General features: G+C 44.1%; 1 protein-coding gene across 9 annotated transcripts in view; it reads right to left on the reverse strand.

Annotated features, from left to right (window-relative positions):
* Window positions 1-16,621, reverse strand: part of SYNE2 (spectrin repeat containing nuclear envelope protein 2) — a 1,823,309-nt gene that overhangs the window by 139,368 nt on the left and 1,667,320 nt on the right. For all 9 annotated transcript variants that reach the window (XM_069207355.1, XM_069207357.1, XM_069207362.1 and 6 more), the window contains 2 exons: window positions 11,388-11,575; window positions 6,869-7,019 (listed from right to left, as the gene is read on the reverse strand). In XM_069207355.1, coding sequence (XP_069063456.1) covers window positions 6,869-7,019; window positions 11,388-11,575 — 339 coding nt within the window. The remainder of the gene's footprint in view (window positions 1-6,868; window positions 7,020-11,387; window positions 11,576-16,621) is intronic.

Here is a 16,621-nt window from a genome sequence, read left to right on the forward strand (position 1 = left end):
ACAACAACTAAAAAAATATATATGTATATATCTATATATATATATCTATGTAGATAGATATATCTAGGTACATGGATATATCTATAGATATATCTATGTAGATATATATTTATATATATATATATATAGGTAGATCTGTATCAAAGAGATTTATAAAGCGCGCTACTCACCTGTGAGGGTCTCAAGGCGCTGGGGGGGGGACGGGGGGGAGGGAAAGGGGCTAGGAGGTTCACTGTTCAAAAAGCCAGGTTTTGAGGCCCTTCCTGAAAAGAAGTAGGTTTTGGGTCTTGCGAATGTGGGTTGTGAGTGCGTTCCATGTTTTGGGTGCAATGTAGGAGAAGGATCTGCCCCCGGTGGTGGTGTGTTTGATGCGGGGGTCAGAGGCGAGAGAGAGGTCAGCTGAACGGACGTTTCGTGTGGGGGTGTGGAAGGTGACTCTCGTTGAGGTAGGCAGGGCCTGTGTTGTGGAGTGATTTGTGTGTGAGGATGAGGATCTTGAAGGTGATCCTTTTGTCAATGGGGAGCCAGTGGAGGGATTTGAGGTGTGGAGAGATGTGTTCGTGTCGGTGGAGGTCGAGGATGAGTCGTGCTGCTGAGTTCTGGATGCGTGTAGTTTGCACTTGAGTTTTAGAGTGGTGCCGGTGTAGAGGGCGTTTCTGTAATCAAGCCTGCTGCTGATGAGTGCGTGAGTGACAGTTTTTCTGGTCTCTGTGGGGATCCATTTTAATGTTTTTCAGTATACGGAGTTTGTTGAAGCATGAGGAGGTAAGAGCGTTGATTTGTTGGGTCATAGAGAGGGAGGAGTCTAGGATGATGCTGAGGTTGCGTGCGTAGTTGGCGGGGGTGGGTGCAGGGCCTAGCGTGGTGGGCCACCATGGGGGGTCCCAGGTTTTTTTGGTGAGGGCCAAAGAGGATTATTTCGGTTTTGCTTGAGTTGAGTTTCAGGTGGTTGGCTGTCATATATACATCACTTTTGTCAATATGTGTGTGGTTTCCCTGGGGGGAAAAGGGTCCGACTTGTCTAGTGGCAGTTTTAGTGCCATAAAGAAGCGCAGAAGGTTTATATGCCTACTGCAAAGAGCACATCTGTATTTTATGTAAATAGCTGAGTACATTAGTAAAGTCTATGGAGAGATGAAGGGCACTTTTGCTGGGTGGTAATGAGGGAATCCGAGGAGGAGGGAGTGGGAGCACCAATAATGATTGTTGGACTGGGCGCAGGAGGTGCTAAAGACTGTGACGAATGGTATGTGACAAGGTGTTTTTTGAGTGTCTTGAAAGTACATGCTGATTGAGGGAAGAAGCGCAGGTAAGGTGGCCTCTACTGTTGCACGTATCTCACACACACCATCGATTTTGTGACTGTCTACGTAGGCTAGTGTTTTAGAGCAACAGTTTAGCCAATAGCAGAGATGGCATCTTGATGGATGACTGCTGCCTGCACTCGGGTTATAGAGGACCGCTCTGACATAGGATCAGAGACTGAGACATCAGATACTGAGACAGCATCTGAGGGATAGGACAATGGCGCAGACTCTGGGAGTGATTTTTCAGTCAGAGGAGTCCCATTCGAAAACTCCTCTTCCAGTACATTATGAGGGAGGTGATGAGGACAGTCCTGCTGTCCCTTCGCAAGCTGTTCGTGCAACTGGGTAATAGTGGGTTAGGCCAACCCAGAGAGCAGGTGAATGCGGCGGCAAGCAGAGAGAGAGTGCTCTCTTGGGAGCTCACCAATTTAGTTCAGCCCCAAATTCCACCACCCAAATCATATTGTGGAGACATCAAATTGTCTATGGCAAAACAAACTGGTTTTGTAAGGCAGGCACCTGTGTTTTTGGTCCTGGATTCGGCGGCCATATAGAGAAACACACTAAACCCAAACATTTCTGGAAACTAGACATTCGGGGGAGTCCACAGAGGTGTGACTTGTGTGGATTCCCCAAAGTTTTCTTACCCAGAATACCCTGCAAAGCTGAAATGTTGAATAAAAACTCTATTTTTCTCGCATTTCTGTCACACAAACTACAGGAATATGCTGGGATCCACAACATTCCTACCACCCAGTGACTCCTCACCTGTCCTGATAAAAACACTACCCCACTTGAGTGCCTACACCTAGTGCCTGTGTCAGGAATGGATCACCCCAGGGTCAACAGCTGCCTCACGTAAGGACCAACATTGACCGTTGTGTGATCTATTCCTGTCGCAGGCACCAGGCCTACCCACACAAGTGAGGTATCATATTTATCGGGAGACTTGGGGGAACGCTGGGTGGAAGGAAATTTGTGGCTCCCCTCAGATTCCAGAACTTTCTGTCACCGAAATGTGTGGAAAACGTGGTATTTTAGCCACATTTTGAGGTTTGCAAAGGATTCTGGGTAACAGAACCTGGTCCGAGCCCCACAAGTCACCTCATCTTGGATTCTCCTGGGTTTCTAGTTTACAAAAATGTGCTGGTTTGCTAGGTTTCCCCAGGTGCCGGCTGAGCTAGAGGCCAAAATCCACAGGTAGGCACTGTTTTCTATGAAAAAATGTGATGTGTCCACGTTCTGTTTTGGGGCATTTCCTGTCGCGGGCGCTAGGCCTACCCACACAAGTGAGGTATCATTTTTATCGGGAGACTTAGGGGAACGCCGGGTGGAAGGAAATTTGTGGCTCCTCTCAGATTCCAGAACTTTCTGTCACCGAAATGTGAGGAAAACTTGTTTTTTTAGCCACTTTTTGAGGTTTGCAAAGGATTGTGGGTAACAGAACCTGGTCCGAGCCCCGCGAGTCACCCCTCCTTGTATTGCCCTAGGTCTCTAGTTTTCAGAAATGCACAGGTTTGGTAGGTTTCCCTAGGTGCCGGCTGAGCTAGAGGCCAAAATCTACAGGTAGGCACTTCTCAAAAAACACCTCTGTTTTCTTCCAAAAATTTTGATGTGTCCACGTTGCGCTTTGGGGCGTTTCCTGTCGCGGGCTCTAGGCCTACCCACACAAGTGAGGTATCATTTTTATCGGGAGACTTGGGGGAACGCCGGGTGGAAGGAAATTTGTGGCTCCTCTCAGATTCCAGAACTTTCTGTCACCGAAATCTGAGGAAAACTTGTTTTTTTAGCCACTTTTTGAGGTTTGCAAAGGATTCTGGGTAACAGAACCTGGTCCGAGCCCCGCGAGTCACCCCTCCTTGGATTGCCCTAGGTCTCTAGTTTTCAGAAATGCACAGGTTTGGTAGGTTTCCCTAGGTGCCGGCTGAGCTACAGGCCAAAATCTACAAGTAGGCACTTCTCAAAAAACACCTCTGTTTTCTTCCAAAAATTTTGATGTGTCCATGTTGCGCTTTGGGGCGTTTCCTGTCGCGGGCGCTAGGCCTACCCACACAAGTGAGGTATCATTTTTATCGGGAGACTTGGGGGAACGCCGGGTGGAAGGAAATTTGTGGCTCCTCTCAGATTCCAGAACTTTCTGTCACCGAAATCTGAGGAAAACTTGTTTTTTTAGCCACTTTTTGAGGTTTGCAAAGGATTCTGGGTAACAGAACCTGGTCCGAGCCCCGCGAGTCACCCCTCCTTGGATTGCCCTAGGTCTCTAGTTTTCAGAAATGCACAGGTTTGGTAGGTTTCCCTAGGTGCCGGCTGAGCTAGAAGCCAAAATCTACAGGTAGGCACTTCTCAAAAAACACCTCTGTTTTCTTCCAAAAATTTTGATGTGTCCACGTTGCGCTTTGGGGCGTTTCCTGTCGCGGGCGCTAGGCCTACCCACACAAGTGAGGTATCATTTTTATCAGGAGACTTGGGGGAACGCCGGGTGGAAGGAAATTTGTGGCTCCTCTCAGATTCCAGAACTTTCTGTCACCGAAATCTGAGGAAAACTTGTTTTTTTAGCCACTTTTTGAGGTTTGCAAAGGATTCTGGGTAACAGAACCTGGTCCGAGCCCCGCGAGTCACCCCTCCTTGGATTGCCCTAGGTCTCTAGTTTTCAGAAATGCACAGGTTTGGTAGGTTTCCCTATGTGCCGGCTGAGCTAGAGGCCAAAATCTACAGGTAGGCACTTCTCAAAAAACACCTCTGTTTTCTTCCAAAAATTTTGATGTGTCCACGTTGCGCTTTGGGGCGTTTCCTGTCGCGGGCGCTAGGCCTACCCACACAAGTGAGGTATCATTTTTATCGGGAGACTTGGGGGAACGCCGGGTGGAAGGAAATTTGTGGCTCCTCTCAGATTCCAGAACTTTCTGTCACCGAAATCTGAGGAAAACTTGTTTTTTTAGCCACTTTTTGAGGTTTGCAAAGGATTCTGGGTAACAGAACCTGGTCCGAGCCCCGCGAGTCACCCCTCCTTGGATTGCCCTAGGTCTCTAGTTTTCAGAAATGCACAGGTTTGGTAGGTTTCCCTAGGTGCCGGCTGAGCTACAGGCCAAAATCTACAGGTAGGCACTTCTCAAAAAACACCTCTGTTTTCTTCCAAAAATTTTGATGTGTCCACGTTGCGCTTTGGGGCGTTTCCTGTCGCGGGCGCTAGGCCTACCCACACAAGTGAGGTATCATTTTTATCGGGAGACTTGGGGGAACGCCGGGTGGAAGGAAATTTGTGGCTCCTCTCAGATTCCAGAACTTTCTGTCACCGAAATGTGAGGAAAACTTGTTTTTTTAGCCACTTTTTGAGGTTTGCAAAGGATTCTGGGTAACAGAACCTGGTCCGAGCCCCGCAAGTCACCCCTCCTTGGATTCCCCTAGGTCTCTAGTTTTCAGAAATGCACAGGTTTGGTAGGTTTCCCTATGTGCCGGCTGAGCTAGAGGCCAAAATCTACAGGTAGGCACTTTGGAAAAAACAGCTGTGTTTTCTATAAAAAAAATAGGATGTGTCCATGTTGTGTTTTGGGGCATTTCCTGTCGCGGGCACTAGGCCTACCCACACAAGTGAGGTATCATTTTTATCGGGAGACTTGGGGGAACACAGAATAGCAAAACAAGTGTTATTGCCCCTTATCTTTCTCTACATTTTTTCCTTCCAAATATAAGAGAGTGTGTAAAAAAGACGTCTATTTGAGAAATGCCCTGCAATTCACATGCTAGTATGGGCACCTCGCAATTCAGCGATGTGCAAATAACCACTGCTCCTCAAAACCTTATCTTGATCCCATTTTGGAAATGCAAAGGTTTTCTTGATACCTCTTTTTCACTCTTCATATTTCAGCAAATGAATTGCTGTATACCCAGTATAGAATGAAAACCAACTGCAGGGTGCAGCTTATTTATTGGCTCTGGGTACCTAGGGTTCTTGATGAACCTACAAGCCCTTTATATCCCCGCAACCAGAAGAGTCCAGCAGACAAAACGGTATATTGCTTTCAGAAATCTGACATCGCAGGAAAAAGTTACAGAGTAAAACATAAAGAAAAATGGCTGTTGTTTTCAGCTCAATTTCAATATTTTTTTATTTCAGCTGTTATTTTCTGTAGGAAAACCTTGTAGGATCTACACAAATGACCCCTTGCTGAATTCAGAATTTTGTCTAGTTTTCAGAAATGTTTAGCATTCCGGGATCCAGCATTGGTTTCACACCCATTCCTGTCACTAACTGGAAGGAGGCTGAAAGCACCAAATATAGTAGAAATGGGGTATGTCCCAGTAAAATGCCAAATTTGTGTTGAAAAATTCGGTTTTCTGATTCAAGTCTGCCCTTTCCTGAAAGGTGGGAAGATAGTGATTTCAGCACCAGAAACCCTTGGTTGATGGCATTTTCAGGGAAAAAACCACAAGCCTTCTTCGGCAGCCCTTTTTTCCCATTTTTTTGGAAAAAACAAAATTTTCACTGTATTTTGGCTATTTTCTTGGTCTCCTCCAGGGGAAACCACCAACTCTGGGTACCATTAGAATCCCTAGGATGTTGGAAAAAAAGGACGCAAATTTGGCGTGGTTAGCTTATGTGGACAAAAAGTTATGAAGCCCTAAGCGCGAACTACCCCAAATAGCCAAAAAAGGGCTCAGCACTGGGGGGGGAAAGGCCCAGCAGCTAAGAGGTTAAAAAGGCTGAACTCGATATGCAAAACAGATGTAAGATGAACGATCAAACATTCTTCTTTATCAACTGGATCACAACACTTAATAGTATAGCTATTGCTATGGCCCTAAGGCAAACATCCAGCGAACTGAGGGTAAAATCAGAAATCAGACAATTTTGTGAGACTGGCAGAAAACTAAATTAGTGTCTTGATGCAATCGTATGCATTATTTTCTACTCTGAAAGAAAATTATCACCTACCTGCCCATAAGGATACAATATCCTCACATTAACATGGGTGCCTTATGGAACTCTCTACAGTATGCCAAGCATTATTGAAAGGGTTTATTAGTCATTAGAAGGATTAATTGGAAGGGGGGGTATTTACAAAGGCAAACAATATTTTATGGTATAAGATTTAGTACAGCAAAAACTTCACCCTAATATAGTTGTAGATTAAATTAATTAGAAAATCATATAACAATACACCAGAGTGGTTGCGTTGGTGGTGGGATGTAATTAAGACCATTTACCATAGAGAGTCTGAGGAGGTAAGTTGTGATTTTAAGGTGAAAACTATAAAACACAAACGATCTGATGAGAAAGGGTTAGTCCTATGCTACTACATAACAATGGATGAATAAGAGTTTTAATCTTGAACATCAAGCTCTCCCTGCAACTTTTTTGCTCTTTGTAATACCACCACTGCAGTTTCTCTCCTTAACTTGCTAGTCATCTAAGAGGAGAACCTGGGGGCGGGGCTGGGGAGGTGAGGAAAACATTAACATTTCTCCAAACTTAAAGGGTACAACTTCCACCAAATGAGCATGTGTACTGGCTGTAAACTGCAATACAAGTAGCAATGAAAAACTAAGAAGACATCAGTAACCTCAAACTTCTTGAGTTCTTCTTTGGCATTGGTGTACAAAACTTCTGATGAATTAGGGGAAGCAGCTGTTCTTTCTGCTGCATTCAACCATTCCTCAAAGCGGGAGTAATCCTCCAAAAACCTCTGCCATAAACGCCAAGTGTCTTCAATTCTGGAAATGAAAAAGAATTTTACAATTTTAGTTGAACTTCTGTTGCATGTTCAGTAGCACCATAATTCTTTTCCAAATTGAGAATTCCATGGAAGCTTTCATATTTCTAAATCAGTAAATACATAAATTAACATTAGCCCTACAGTGGGTTCCATCCTGCATATCTAAACATGTATTAGTTTTTATGTGTATGCTGAACAAATTGAGCAAAGGTTGATGGTGTAAGATATCCAGCCCTTCCAAAATAACATCTCTTATGTATCATTAAATAATGGCCCGAGCGTACAATATGAAATAGATAACTCACCGGTCTTTATATAACCAACCCAGTCTATAGAATGTTACAAAAAAGAAGCACAATATATACTGGAATGTTCTCCCTCAGAAAACAGGGTACTGATGGACCCTAGCAGCAGAAGGGGATCACACAAACATATAAGACATTGATTAATGTTATACCTTAGAAATGGTACAAGGAAAATAGGAAAGGGACCTGGAAGCATGTGGGGCCAGATGTAGCAAAGAACCAATTTGCGACTTGCAAATTGCGAGTCCCTGCGACTCGCAATTTGCAAGTCGCAAATTGGTATGCAGTACGGTGTCTCAGACACCGACTGCGACTCGCTATGGGGTCGCAATGACCCACCTCATAAATATTCATGAGGTGGGTCGCAAATTGCGGCCCCATAGCGAGTATAGGCACTCGCAAACATGGAGACCTGCTGTCGTCAGCAGACCTCCATGTTCGTGACTGCTTTCAATAAAGCAGTTCTTTTTTTTTTTTTTAAGTGTAGCCCGTTTTCCTTAAAGGAAAACGAGCTGCACTTAAAAAAAAAAACGAAACCTTTAGTTTCGTTTTTTTTTCAGGGCAGGTAGTGGTCCCTTGGACCACTACCTACCCTGAAAAAATAATTTTGGGTCCATTCACAAAGTGGATGGGGTCCCATGGGGACCCCTTCCAATTTGCGAGTGGGTTACCATCCACTTGAAGTGGATGGTAACTGCGACACCATTTGCGACCGCGTACGCGGTCGCAAATGGTATTGCATACCACTCAGACTCGCAAATAGGAAGGGAACACCCCTTCCTATTTGCGATTCAGAAATGCATATTGCAAGTCGGTACCGACTCGCAATATGCATTTCTGCATTGGGAAACGCGTTTAGCGACTCGCAAACGGCAATTTTTGCCGTTTGCGAGTCGCTAAACGTTTCCTACATCTGGCCCGTGATTATTTAAGTTGTGAAGAGGCGAAGTGATGTCCCAGAAAGGTGTCTAAAAATGCAGTTTTTTTCAGATAAGGCTCAAATTATTATCTCAAATATACATACTACACCTGGATCAAGTTAAAAGCTTTTAGCTTGATAAGATTGGGAATTCTAGGTGGGAAGCCGCAGTTCAGTAGGTTACTATTTTGACACATGGTGGGGAGCCGAATAATATGAAAAATCTTGATCAAAGTGTGAGAGTGACTCTAGGCGGTGCTAAGTATCCAAACTGCATTAGATATCAAGATGATGTTACTGGGCATCAGTGAGATCCTTCACTTCTGAAAAACAATAAACCTTGTTGTGACTGGACTGAGGGGATGTAGACTTTCTCCTAAATTTCAGGACTGGTGTGCCAATATGGACTTGTGTATGGCAGATGAAAGGGAGATTTATGGCTGTAAGAGATACAGAACTTTATGAAAATATGGAGCAAATGAAATGTGTCTCATGATCTGTTAGGAGTGGTGGGGACCTGAGTTAGTACTGGACTGCAGGGGCCATATTATACATACAGTGCATTTTTCCTGTTTTCAACAATGCACACCTTTCTAAAGGTGCACCAGGCACAAACAGGGACAGTGTGCATTATTACAAAGAATGCATTGCCCCCAGGGCAGCCTGAACTCGCGCTGCCCTTGGGAGAGCGCATTAAAGTGAAATATGGAGTGGCTGCTTCAAAGCTGCTCTTTGTTTCACAGCATAGGTGGTATGCCCCCTGCAAATGAGGGAACACACTCATGATGGTTCTGGCGCAACATGGGTGCCAGTGCTATCAATATTACAGAAGGTGATGCACAGGTGTCTGCGGCCCCTTCTGTAAAACCATTGTGCCCTGGTCGTGCACAAAGCCGGCGCGCACAAGCCCATTGCACCCCTGGCATTGAGATGCTTGAATGAGGGAGTTGGTACAAAGGTATATTGGGCTGAAGTTCTTGTGGTATATTTTTGAAGGGTGCTGACACTGGTGAAACATAACCCCACCATGATTGTAGCATTGCTGTATTTATTTTGATTGGACTGCAACCTTTGATTATTAAACAACATGCATAAAGAAGTGTGTTCCCCCATAACAAATATGTTTGATGGGTGCATTTACCCAGCGGTTGGTGCTCAGCCCCCTTTTTTTATTAGACTCATCCTCACATGGTGACATTTATTCCTTCAGTTTTGAGTACTTCCTACTTTTTGAAGACACACCAACCCTATCTTTCAACCTCGACTGAATGACTTCCTCACTGCTACTAACCATTTGATGGTGCAGATTTTCTTATGTTCACATTATTTAAAACTTAAATGAATCGGTGTCCTTCATCTACCACTTCCCCTATACTGCCTTTTACTATTCCCATGGTGACTAACAATTTGCTTCTTATTCTTCTGCCAGGAACCCAAGGTCATTTTTAACAGTTGCAAACCCTTGATAACCTCAACTAATATTCTCTGCTTGTTGCCTCATTTTTAAATTCCGAAAGACCACCATTTCTTCCACATGGCCAGGGCCCTATTCAGTCTTAGATAAACTAGAATAATGTAATACCCTCCACAGTGTTGTGCAACTCAAACGCCCTTACCAACCCCAGAGTAATATTCTATATTCCAGGCAACCGCCAATCTCCTCTTTTTTGTAAGCAGGATGAGTACTATTCAAGACACAATAGGGCTTGTACAAACTGCTCACGCTGTAAATTTGATTGCAGCATCTCATCCATCTCCATCAAGTGCTCAAAAGCAGTCTCTAGATTAAGGTCCTCCAATCTCCCTGCATCAATTTACTGGATCATCCCCCAATTATGATAGAGAGGAGAGCTTGCAAGTCAGAAGGAGATGGTCACCAAATCTAAACCTGAGTGAGATAAATGTTTTAGGGGATATGTTAATGCTCTACTTTAAAATGTTCTATAGAGCATGGGAGGAGAAAGGTAATCATCCTGCATCAGTATTACAACTTCAAAAATGTATTTGTTTCAAACTCTGAACTTACAGTTGTCTAATGTGGAGAATTATGTTCTGAAAAAAAGCAGACATGGTAGGGGACAGTAGGGCTGTAAAGGACTGCTTTTTTTATTCTTTGACAAAAGGCATATTGATTGACACACTTATAGGAAACAGCTCAGAATTTCTTAATCTGTGTTGAAAAGGATGTTGAATCTTTTCTTATAATACAGTCTGACAGAAAGACAGAGCCAAAAAAGGAATGTTACAGAGTGACAGGCATACATTGTGTTTCTTTTAAATAGTTAAGGATGTCAGGGACTACGGGCTGACTGTAGTGGTTGGCCAAGAGTAGCAACTTTTGGTTCCACCACTTGTTTAGAAGTCACATGAAGAGCTCCTCTTTTTTTTTTAAGTTTTAACTGAGGACAAACTGTTTAATGTATGATAACAAGTAACTCAGTTCGAATTCTGATTGTGCAGCTATGGAGCAATTAGACATTAAAATGCTAGAGCTGTTGTCTGAGTTAATTTGCAAGTGCTTGGATTTTGGATTCCAAATATATTTGCCACCTCTTCGAAGCATGCTTTGTTAAATATTTTGTGATGCGCAATGTGCCAAGGTGTAATCTCTGTATGTTTCGCATTTTCATTTTCTATTTGCCATTTCTGAATTTATTTTCTGTGGGTTGCTTTGGGGGTGTTAACTTTTTTCTGAGCTTTATGCAGGGTTGTGTGTTGTGGTCTAAGAAGTTTCCTATAAGAGCCCTTTGGTGCTGACTAATGTTTAAAGAAAAGCTTCACTTTCAATGTGCATGTGGAATACACTGTTTCACATATCTGCTGGGTAGAAGGAGTAAGAAAATTAAATGTAACTGAATGTTTCTACATCTCCATCTCTGTGACCAAAACAACAAGCAAAAGATACAATAAAAAAATGTCCTCTGTGTATGGTCACAGGGGTGGTGTATCAGCAAAGTTTACTAGTGTGACAAATTAAGATGGTACACAGAGCTCAATGGATGCTTTCGATAGTTGACTGACTCTACAGACAACAAAAACTAATACCCATGAAACAACATTTTTATTGCCCAGCCACCATAATAAATGCCAATATAACTGAAAGTTCCAAGACATAAAGAACTATGTTAGAGAAGGTACTTACTTCAAGCGCCTTTCCATAGATAGAGAACAGATGTTCCTCCACCGTCTGTCAAGGCTCCTGGTTGTCTGGTTTATTGAGTCACACTCTGTCTCATTAGCACATGCGTCGGAATCACGTAAAAGTACCTCACATATACTTAACACTGAAGCAACTCCTGCGCTGTGTTGCTCAATGTCCTGCTGCAAATTCTGCAAAGCGGTAGAACAATGCATGCATCAGCAAAACAAACTGCACTTGTGATTTAGATATTAGTTAAGCATGTAACATGTTAGTAAAACTAATGGGGATATATTTTGCAGGACTCTACATCACATCGGTTTAATTCAGAATAGGTGGGGTAAACGCTATAAATTGTAAAATAAAAAAAATGTGTAAACTTTATTTTCTTACAGCCAATATGACCTTAGATACGTATTGCATCTTTGTAACCACTTAACCATTCTGCCTCAAGAGTTTGTCTCACTCTTTCATCGGTGTGAAAAACATGCCTTTTTTTACCACGCATATGCTTTTACCATGCATTGAAAGTCTATTTAAGGTAAAGTATATATATATATATATATATATATATTCAATAGAGATATATGTATATATAGATATAAATGTTTTATTTTGAGGAAGACCCCAGCTCCCTTTTTAATTACCCTTACAACCCAATACCCTTACCCACCCCTAAACCCTAAAAACACCCTTACCAACCAATACCCTTACCCATCCCTAAACCTTAAAGACACTCTTACCACCCAATACCCCTATCCACCCTAAAAATACCCTTACAACCCAAAACCCCTAAACACCCCAAACCCTAAAAACACCCTTACCACACCATAGCTTAACCCACCCAACCCATAAAAATATTCTTACCACCCAATACCCTTACTCATATGTAAACCCTAAAAACACCCTTACCACCCAATACACCTACCCAACCTAACCCCTAAAATACTTTTACAACCCAATTCCCTTACCCACCTCTAAACTCTAAAAGCACCCTTACCACCCAATACCCTTACCCACCCATAACCCCTAAAAACACCCTAAAAATAACCTTACCACCCGATACTCTTACCCACACTAAACCCTAAAAATACCTTTACCACCCAATACCCTTACCCACCCTAAACCATAAAAATACCCTTACCACCCAATGCCCTTACCCACCCCTAAACCTAACCAGCACCCTTACCACCCAGTACCCTTACTTACCCTAAACCCCCAAAACAACCTTACCGCACAATACCCCTACCCACCCTAACAATAACCCTACCACCCAATACCCCTATCCACCCTAAACCCTAATACCCTTGCCACACAATACTCTTACCCACCCTAAACCCTAAAAATACCCTTACCACCCAATACCTTTACTCACCCCTAAACCCTGAAAATACCTTTAATACTCTATACCCTTACCCATCCCAAAACCCTAAAATACCTTTCCCCACCTATACCCCTACCCATCCCTAAAGCCCCACCCAACCATAAACCTGCTACCCCTACTCAGCCCTAAAACATTCATATATATATATATATATATATACATATATATATATATATATATTTGTATACACACACGCACTCTCACACACAAACATTTATACTTACCTTAAATGTGTGGTAAAAGCATATGCGTTGTTAAAACGTGTGTGTAATAAATGTGTGGTAAAGGCACTGTGTGGTAAAATCTGCATTGTAAAGGCTGTTTCATTGTTACAGTTCTGTGCCTGGATCAAATTCGGAATTAAATTCTAGGTGTATTACTTCACACTGGATAAGGGCAGGAATGTGAGGACCCACTGCAAATGTCTCAGTTGCTACCACATTGTTGCAATACGGTCCTACATCAAATGAAATTCACAGTATGTCTTTTGAACAGTAATAAAGGTGAATGTTAATTTCCTGAAAAATATTATTTGATGTAGATCTACAAATGTAATGGCATGCAAGAGAGCAGATAATATAAAAGGGCCCTGTACCATGTTTATATGTACTGTGTGCTAAAATCCCGCACAAGTGCTTGTGTGACGTACCCATTCAGCCACTAGGAAATCTCCTCCCTTATTGTTCGTGTTGTGCACTATATAGTGCAATTCAGCATAAATCAGCACAAAGTGTGATATCTGCTTTGACTTCAATTAAACTTTGCTTAATAATTTGAGATAACAGTAGCATTGTACATCACATAATTATAATGATATTTCACACACGATTAACATAAATGAATTGCTGTCAAAAGAATCTACCCCTAGTGATTACAATCCGAGTTTAAACTGTACTTATCTACCTCTGAGAATTGCTTTTCAAGCTACTGGCTAACACGATTTATAATAAAGCATGATAGCAGAATTGCTGTTTTGCCTACAAAATAAACGGGAGACAAAAATCCAACTGGAAAAAAATGTTTTGATAAACTACTGTGAAACTTTAAATTCCATTTCTCTGAAGTGTTGTTTAGTAAAACCTGATTGATGCATGCCATATTTAATAAAACGATAGGTAAGGGCGAATCAATGTAAGACCATTATGGGCATTGTAAGGAAATGCCTCCTTGGCATGGTTGCCCCCTGACTTTTTGCCTTTGCTGATGCTATGTTTACAATTGAAAGTGTGCTGAGGCCTGCTAACCAGGCCCCAGCACCAGTGTTCTTTCCCTAACCTGTACTTTTGTATCCACAATTGGCAGACCCTGGCATCCAGATAAGTCCCTTGTAACTGGTACTTCTAGTACCAAGGGCCCTGATGCCAAGGAAGGTCTCTAAGGGCTGCAGCATGTCTTATGCCACCCTGGAGACCTCTCACTCAGCACAGACACACTGCTTGCCAGCTTGTGTGTGCTAGTGAGAACAAAACGAGTAAGTCGACATGGCACTCCCCTCAGGGTGCCATGCCAGCCTCTCACTGCCTATGCAGTATAGGTAAGACACCCTAAGGCAGGGTGCACTATACCATAGGTGAGGGTACCAGTGCATGAGCATGGTACCCCTACAGTGTCTAAACAAAACCTTAGACATTGTAAGTGCAGGGTAGCCATAAGAGTATATGGTCTGGGAGTCTGTCAAACACGAACTCCACAGCACCATAATGGCCACACTGAAAACTGGGAAGTTTGGTTTCAAACTTCTCAGCACAATAAATGCACACTGATGCCAGTGTACATTTTATTGCAAAATACACCCCAGAGGGCACCTTAGAGGTGCCCCCTGAAACTTAACCGACTGTCTGTGTAGGCTGACTAGTTCCAGCAGCCTGCCACACTAGAGACATGTTGCTGGCCCCATGGGGAGAGTGCCTTTGTCACTCTGAGGCCAGTAACAAAGCCTGCACTGGGTGGAGATGCTAACACCTCCCCCAGGCAGGAGCTGTAACACCTGGCGGTGAGCCTCAAAGGCTCACCCCTTTGTCACAGCCCAGCAGGGCACTCCAGCTTAGTGGAGTTGCCCGCCCCCTCCGGCCACGGCCCCCACTTTTGGCGGCAAGGCTGGAGGGAACAAAGAAAGCAACAAGGAGGAGTCACTGGCCAGTCAGGACAGCCCCTAAGGTGTCCTGAGCTGAGGTGACTCTGACTTTTAGAAATCCTCCATCTTGCAGATGGAGGATTCCCCCAATAGGGTTAGGATTGTGACCCCCTCCCCTTGGGAGGAGGCACAAAGAGGGTGTACCCACCCTCAGGGCTAGTAGCCATTGGCTACTAACCCCCCAGACCTAAACACGCCCTTAAATTTAGTATTTAAGGGCTACCCTGAACCCTAGAAAATTAGATTCCTGCAACTACAAGAAGAAGGACTGCCTAGCTGAAAACCCCTGCAGAGGAAGACCAGAAGACGACAACTGCCTTGGCTCCAGAAACTCACCGGCCTGTCTCCTGCCTTCCAAAGATCCTGCTCCAGCGACGCCTTCCAAAGGGACCAGCGACCTCGACATCCTCTGAGGACTGCCCCTGCTTCGAAAAGACAAGAAACTCCCGAGGACAGCGGACCTGCTCCAAGAAAAGCTACAACTTTGTTTCCAGCAGCTTTAAAGAACCCTGCAAGCTCCCCGCAAGAAGCGTGAGACCTGCAACACTGCACCCGGCGACCCCGACTCGGCTGGTGGAGATCCGACACCTCAGGAGGGACCCCAGGACTACTCTAAGACTGTGAGTACAAAAACCTGTCCCCCCTGAGCCCCCACAGCGCCGCCTGCAGAGGGAATCCCGAGGCTTCCCCTGACCGCGACTCTTGAATCCTAAGTCCCGACACCTGGGAGAGACCCTGCACCCGCAGCCCCCAGGACCTGAAGGACCGGACTTTCACTGGAGAAGTGACCCCCAGGAGTCCCTCTCCCTTGCCCAAGTGGAGGTTTCCCCGAGGAACCCCCCCCTTGCCTGCCTGCCGCGCTGAAGAGATCCCTAGATCTCCCATTGACTTCCATTACAAACCCGACGCTTGTTTCTACACTGCACCCGGCCGCCCCCGCGCCGCTGAGGGTGAAATTTCTGTGTGGACTTGTGTCCCCCCCGGTGCCCTACAAAACCCCCCTGGTCTGCCCTCCGAAGACGCGGGTACTTACCTGCAAGCAGACCGGAACCGGGGCACCCCCTTCTCTCCATTCTAGCCTATGCGTTTTGGGCACCACTTTGAACTCTGCACCTGACCGGCCCTGAGCTGCTGGTGTGGTGACTTTGGGGTTGCTCTGAACCCCCAACGGTGGGCTACCTTGGACCAAGAACTAAGCCCTGTAAGTGTCTTACTTACCTGGTTAACCTAACAAATACTTACCTCCCCTAGGAACTGTGAAAATTGCACTAAGTGTCCACTTTTAAAACAGCTATTTGTGAATAACTTGAAAAGTATACATGCAATTTTGATGATTTGAAGTTCCTAAAGTACTTACCTGCAATACCTTTCGAATGAGATATTACATGTAGAATTTGAACCTGTGGTTCTTAAAATAAACTAAGAAAAGATATTTTTCTATATAAAAACCTATTGGCTGGATTTGTCTCTGAGTGTGTGTACCTCATTTATTGTCTATGTGTATGTACAACAAATGCTTAACACTACTCCTTGGATAAGCCTACTGCTCGACCACACTACCACAAAATAGAGCATTAGTATTATCTATTTTTACCACTATTTTACCTCTAAGGGGAACCCTTGGACTCTGTGCATGCTATTCCTTACTTTGAAATAGCACATACAGAGCCAACTTCCTACATTGGTGGCAGCGGTGGGATACAAGACTTTTGCATTTGC

Source organism: Pleurodeles waltl, chromosome 9 (assembly GCF_031143425.1).
Source record: "Pleurodeles waltl isolate 20211129_DDA chromosome 9, aPleWal1.hap1.20221129, whole genome shotgun sequence".
Taxonomy (NCBI): domain Eukaryota; kingdom Metazoa; phylum Chordata; class Amphibia; order Caudata; family Salamandridae; genus Pleurodeles; species Pleurodeles waltl.